The sequence below is a fragment of the Lycium barbarum genome, chromosome 5 (genome assembly GCF_019175385.1).
Source record: "Lycium barbarum isolate Lr01 chromosome 5, ASM1917538v2, whole genome shotgun sequence".
Classification (NCBI taxonomy): Eukaryota; Viridiplantae; Streptophyta; class Magnoliopsida; order Solanales; family Solanaceae; genus Lycium; species Lycium barbarum.
This window is the reverse complement of record NC_083341.1, coordinates 132,742,002-132,748,218: the sequence shown is the minus strand read 5'-3', so window position 1 is coordinate 132,748,218 and position 6,217 is coordinate 132,742,002. Positions and strand designations below refer to the sequence as shown.

At 34.2% G+C, this 6,217-nt stretch overlaps 1 protein-coding gene across 1 annotated transcript; it reads left to right on the top strand.

Annotated features, from left to right (window-relative positions):
• Nucleotides 1-1,308: 1,308 nt before the first annotated feature.
• Nucleotides 1,309-5,347, top strand: LOC132641628 (multicopper oxidase LPR1-like). Its single transcript, XM_060358671.1, has 3 exons — nucleotides 1,309-1,694; nucleotides 3,272-4,729; nucleotides 5,075-5,347. The coding sequence occupies exons 1-3, from the start codon at nucleotides 1,482-1,484 to the stop codon at nucleotides 5,126-5,128; spliced, it is 1,725 nt and encodes a 574-aa protein (XP_060214654.1). The 5' UTR covers nucleotides 1,309-1,481; the 3' UTR covers nucleotides 5,129-5,347.
• Nucleotides 5,348-6,217: the final 870 nt, after the last annotated feature.

The following is a 6,217-nucleotide window of genomic DNA, read 5'->3' as shown; positions in this document are numbered from 1 at the left end:
GGGTATACAAATAAGACCAAAAACAAAACAGTGGCCTTTTCAACAAATCATCATTTCAATTTCATAGTAAACGAAATATCAAAGAAGCAGACAAATTTGTCAATTAACGGGAGTATTACGAATGGTCATTCCTAGTAGCCTTAAGTCTACAAACTTTTTATAACCTCAACTTTTCGGAGACATCGAAGCCCACTCTATATCACATTCAAACTCTTACCCTCGAGAAAATTGTTAAAAGGGATTAATCTTTTAAATATATTTTTTATTTTTTAGTAACTTCGATCATTTAGGAATATTAAGAATGTAGCGCAGCAGATAGGCTAGTCCTCCCTTATAGGAGGTCTCGAGTTCGAGTTCGAGCCCTTAATATGAAAAAATCCTCGATTGGGAGCGCTTCCAACAAATGGGTCCTACACGGCAAATACGGATTAGCCGGCTTCAATGCGGGTACCAGACACTGAATAGGAAATAAGATTTTTTTTTTTATCAAGAATGATCACTTTTAATTTCTGTCAAATAATTTAATACATTATATGTATAAGATTTAGAAAAAATCCAAAAAAAATATTGATAGGCAATACCAAGAAAATCTCATTAAATCTTAAAAATTATAACACAAAAAAATGCAGCATGCATAAAAATAGATAAAAACAATAAAGTTGCATCTTAAAATGTTGCACCAAACTTTAGAAATAGATTGAAAATGTAGAAATTACAAAAGTTGTACCTCCAAATATGAGTTTTCAATAAAACCAAATTCACATTTTCATAAGCTTAAAGGATCAAAACTGCTCAAAAATATATTTAAGGATTTTTTTTTAACCCACTCGATACATAACAGATGTATGTCCAATTATCCATACGAAGAACGTTGAAACATTTTTTTAAATTTAGGTACCTTAACTGAAATTCTTACCATTAAACAATTAATAAGCCTGTTTGGATGGGCTTATGCCTATATGCTGAAAACAGTTTATAAGCTAAAAAAATAAGTTGGGGTAGTCTAACTTTTTTTTTTTTTTGCTTATAAGCTGTTTTCAACTTATAAGCTGCTTTAGATAAGTTAAGTCAAATGGACCCAATTATTTTTTTGAGCTTATTTTAAGCACAAAATGACTTTAAGCTGGCCAGCCAAACACTCAAAAAAACTGAAAACAGCTTATAAGCAACTTATAAGTCAATCCAAACGGGCTCAATGTATGTCCAAAATGTGTCTATTTTCTCTTCTCCCCAAAAAAAAAAAAAGTTGCCACCCGAATATAAAAATCCTCACCTTTCAATATAAATACTTCTAATAGATCTTCTTGTGAACTCAAACCCAACTTTTGTCCCTTTATATTCTACACACACATACTTCATTCTTTCTTCCTTATCTATCACCCCCACAATTCAAAACACAACCCCCCCTCTTCCTCCTAAAACTTCAAGAAGGAGAAAAGGTTTCTTTTTGTTGGTGACTTTGTTCCTCAAAAATCAAAGAAATGATGGGGAAAATGTTATTTTTGGCATGCTTAAATTTCTTGGGAGTTTTCATGGCTTCAACAATGGCAAAGTCTGATAAACTTATAAGCCCTTCAAACTTAAGAATGTTTGTTGACAAACTTCCAGACATGCCAAGAATCAAAGGCTATGATGTTATCAATGGTGTTCAGGTCCCTAAGTCTTTCAAGATTGGCATGTACCACAAGAAATGGGTAAGTAATTACTACTACTTCTTTTTAACACGTAATTAGTTACGAATTTCATAGTTCACATAATTTTTTGATAATTTATCACTAAATATAAAATTAGCAACTGATTTTTTTGTCCAGTTATAAAATTCGCTCGTCGCTAATTCTTAATTTTTAGAATTATAAGTTGTGACAATATTTTATTATGTGTCAAGTCCTTTCTATATATATATATATATTGGCCCGTTCAATTAAACACTATTGCATAAATGTTTGGTACCCATTTTGAGGTATCGAATATTGCGTCAGAAAGTCTCAATATGGAGAATTATGAAAATAACACTCTCTATCAAACACGACTCCATTCCAAAATTCGAATCCTCGACTTGTAGTTAAAAATGACAAATACGTGTTTGTCTGTGTGTCAGTGTGTATGCTCTCTTTTTCCCCTTTCCCCCTTTTCATCCTCACTGTTTTCTTCAGCTTTCTATGTGCCACTTTAACTTTTTCACTCACAAACCTCAAGTGGTTCACGAGGTTCATAGTTTGTGATTTTAGCAATTTGAATTGTGAGTAAATTAACAATAATTGAAACACAGCCATAGTTCCTATAAACAGGAAAATCGTAGAGGAAATAATGAAATTTATTTCTGTTAATTGTTAAACTGATAGAGGAAATATTGAAAGTTATTGTTTGCTCACAAGTCTCCAGAGTAAACTAACTTTGGATGGTAAGTGGCCAGCTAGACATCTATTGTATAACCATTGAAAATTAGACACCTAAGTGTTCCATTTAAGGATTTTAATAATATTAAATTTGTACCAATGTTTATTCCGCCAATGTGAAAAAAGTTATTTACCAACCTTAGGATTGTTTAATAAACGTTACAAGAATTTCTTTGGTGTTCTTGATGTCCAAAGGCCAGATCATGTCCACTAACACCACTTAACTTAATCATTACTTTGGAATTAAATGTAACGTACTAGAGAATGAAGAAAATGTTTTTTTTCTCATAAAGTATTATTACAAAATTACTAGAAGTATCCAATTCTCTTACACTACTTTTCAATTGTTGGGCAGACTAATAATAGTAACTTTTTCCCCACAAAGCTTCGTTATATAGAATTTAAGTTACCAGTCTCCCCTTCTCCCCTGAATGAAGAAGTAGTGGAGGGCCCTTCCCCACGTATTACCGATAATACAAAGATTTTTTATATTGTAGTTTAACCTGTATAATACAGACGCGAACCAATAATCCGTGAATTTATCCGAATTGATCAGTAATTTTATCTTAGACATTATCTGTTCGAAAAAATTCAATCAATTAGTTCAAGTAATAGATTTTGAACTCAGCAAGATAGTCATGATATGATTTGGGAATCTGCACTTATAAAGTTCAAATTTGAATTTGTTTCTCGCATAGTAATCTAGTTATCATTATTTTCGAGCCATAAATGAGCGCTTATAATAGAGATAATCTAGAATTAATTGACAAGTAATCTAATTTGTGTAATATTTTTATACCATTGTGTGTTGAATTTAAACTCCTTTTTTATTTATTCAACCTTTCCTTAATACAACCTGCTTTTGCTTTATGCAGAAATTCCACAAGGACCTTCCTGCAACTCCAGTGTTTGCATATGGTACATCGCGGCACACAGCAACAGTCCCTGGTCCTACAATCGAAGCCCTTCATGGAGTTGACTCTTATATTACGTGGAAAAATTACCTCCCTTCAAAGCACATACTTCCATGGGACCCAACAATTCCAACTGCCACACCTATTTCCAAAAAGGGAATTCCTACTGTAGTGCACCTCCATGGTGGAATTGATAAACCACAAAGTGATGGACACTCTGAAGCATGGTTCACCAGAGGATTCAAAGAACATGGACCAAAATGGACAAATAAAAAGTACCGCTATCACAATTTGCAACATCCTGGAACTATGTATTACCATGATCACGCAATGGGGTTGACTAGGATCAATATATTAGCTGGTCTAATGGGTGCCTATGTTATTCGACAACCGAGCGTTGAGGGGCCATTGGGATTGTTATACGGTGAAGAATACGATCTTCCGTTGGTTGTTGTCGATCGCGATTTTTGTTTAGACGGTACGATTTACATGAATTCTACGGGAAACAATCCTTCTATACATCCTCAGTGGCAACCTGAATATTTTGGTGATGCCATCATAGTCAATGGGAAAGCGTGGCCTTACATGAAGGTGAAACGAAGGAAGTATCGTTTTAGGATCATCAATGCGAGCAATGCGAGGTTCTTTAAGTTTTTCTTCACAAATAATATGACATTTATTCATGTGGCATCTGATTCAGCGTACCATGAAAGACCAGTGGAGCTCCATGACCTTCTATTAGCTCCATCGGAAATAGCTGATATAATTGTTGATTTTTCAAAGTCAAAGTCAAACTCAGCGATCTTAGCCAATGATGCACCCTACCCTTATCCGTCTGGTGATCCAGTCAATGAAGCTAATAGTAAGGTCATGAAGTTTGTTATCAACCCGCAGCGTGAGCTTCACTTAGGGCGCATTCCACATAAATTGATGAAATATGCGTCTCCAGACATATCAAAGGCTTCGAACACAAGGTACATAGCTTTTTACGAGTACACTAGCAACATCGACGAGCCTACGCACCTATACATCAACGGAAAGTCGTTCGAGGCCCCCGTGACCGAGACACCAAGGGTCGGGACCAGTGAGATTTGGAACATCATCAATCTAACTGAGGACAATCACCCATTGCACATTCATCTAGGTCTATTTGTTGTGTTGGAACAAAGAGAGTTGGTCAATCAAGATGAATTCAAGGATTGTATGTTGAAATTGAATGATGCAATCAAGTGCAAAATTAGCAAGTATTCACATGGGAAAATGACAGAAGTGCCCCTCCATGAGAAAGGGTGGAAAAATGTGTACAAAATGATGCCTGGACATGTTACAAAAATACTTGTGAAATTTTCTTACATCCATTCAAATGCATCATATCCCTTTGATGCAACAGCAGAGCCTGGCTATGTTTACCATTGCCATGTAAGTTTTTCGTTTCCTCAACTTTGCAGTGTTTCACACACCAAAATTTCCTTTTTCTTATGTTCTTTTTTGTTTCACTCTGTGTTTCGTATTGGTACCCTGACTGATACGGATTCACGTCACATAAGAGCCATTAAAGGGGGGAAATTCGGACTAAGATTTTTTTTCATACACAGGGCTCGATCCCGAGACTTCTAGTAAAGGATGGAGGGATATTATCTATCCCACCACTACCTTTAATGGTCATTTAATTTTCTAATGTTCATTTCCACAATTCAGCAAAAAAATATTGATTATATTTCTTATCTAATGATTTCATCTCTTGTTTTTCTTTCTTAATTACAGATTTTAGATCATGAAGATAATGTCATGATGAGGCCTCTAAAGTTTATCCGTTGATAGGAAAAACGCTCGAATGATGAAAGAGTTAAAAGAAGGGGCGTATTAATTGTCTTTGCTTTCTTATTTTTGATAATTGTCAATATATTAGTGTGTGCATGTATGTAATGTAAGGTACCGTAATGTATTACATATATTTTTAGGAATTTTGGAATAAGCAATGAAAATTGAACACACATTTGTTTATAAATCATTTACCAATTTTTCTTGAGTGACAAATGATGCTAATTTTCAGTTCATTATTTAAAATCTGTTGATGTGGTATACTAATAATTTTAGTACGGAGTGTAACCCTATGTCACGTAACGGTTGCTGACCTTCAAAAAAGATATAAGTAGAATTAATTAAACATCGAAATAATTTTAAGAAAAATAAAGGTTGGATGATCTAATCAAATAACAGTACCATGGATGATGGATCGAGAGAAAATAGCAATATCTACTTGGACACTACTACGGAAGTGTGTTGAATAAAAATCAGACAATAAAAGCATTTATTATGGATGTTTTATATCCCAATCGGCGCCTAAATGGCACTTTTTTTAAGCAAAAAAATCAAAAGGGGTTGTCAACTACACGATAAACCTTGGTTTATCGTGCAGTGCTCCACGATTTGAATATTCATTTAACGGACTCGTTTCAGCATCCGTCAAAAAAACTCTTTTACAAATTGTAGAGCCCTCCGCGTTTTGGAACATTAATTTAAACAAAGAATTTGGCAAATCGTGGTGCTCTCCACGTTTTGCAAACCACATATAATTTTTTTAGAAAAAATTAAAGTTGCAAAATGTTTAATGTTCGAAAACTGAAAAACCAATAACAGTAGCAACATAAAACTAGTGTCTTTTACGATCATGTTGAGTGAGTGACTTCACTTTTTTTATTTTTTAAACTCTCCAGTTTTCTTGTCATGGGACAGATAAGTTTTGTTCTATTTTATCTAAAAACTATGCCAGAAACACCTTTAAGACTTCTCGTGAAGGGAATACATTCCGGTCATGGTCATGCTTCGCAGTAGGAGTGTACAAAGTAAAACAAAACCGATAAATCGAGTCAAACTGAGAAAAAAATTCGATTAGTGATTTGGTTT

Coding starts and splice junctions, on each gene's coding strand:
- LOC132641628 (XM_060358671.1), top strand. CDS start 1,482: ATGATGGGGAAAATGTTATTTTTGGCATGCTTAAATTTCTTGGGAGTT. Junction 1,695..3,271: donor GCATGTACCACAAGAAATGG/GTAAGTAATTAC, acceptor TGCTTTATGCAG/AAATTCCACAAGGACCTTCC. Junction 4,730..5,074: donor GCTATGTTTACCATTGCCAT/GTAAGTTTTTCG, acceptor TCTTAATTACAG/ATTTTAGATCATGAAGATAA.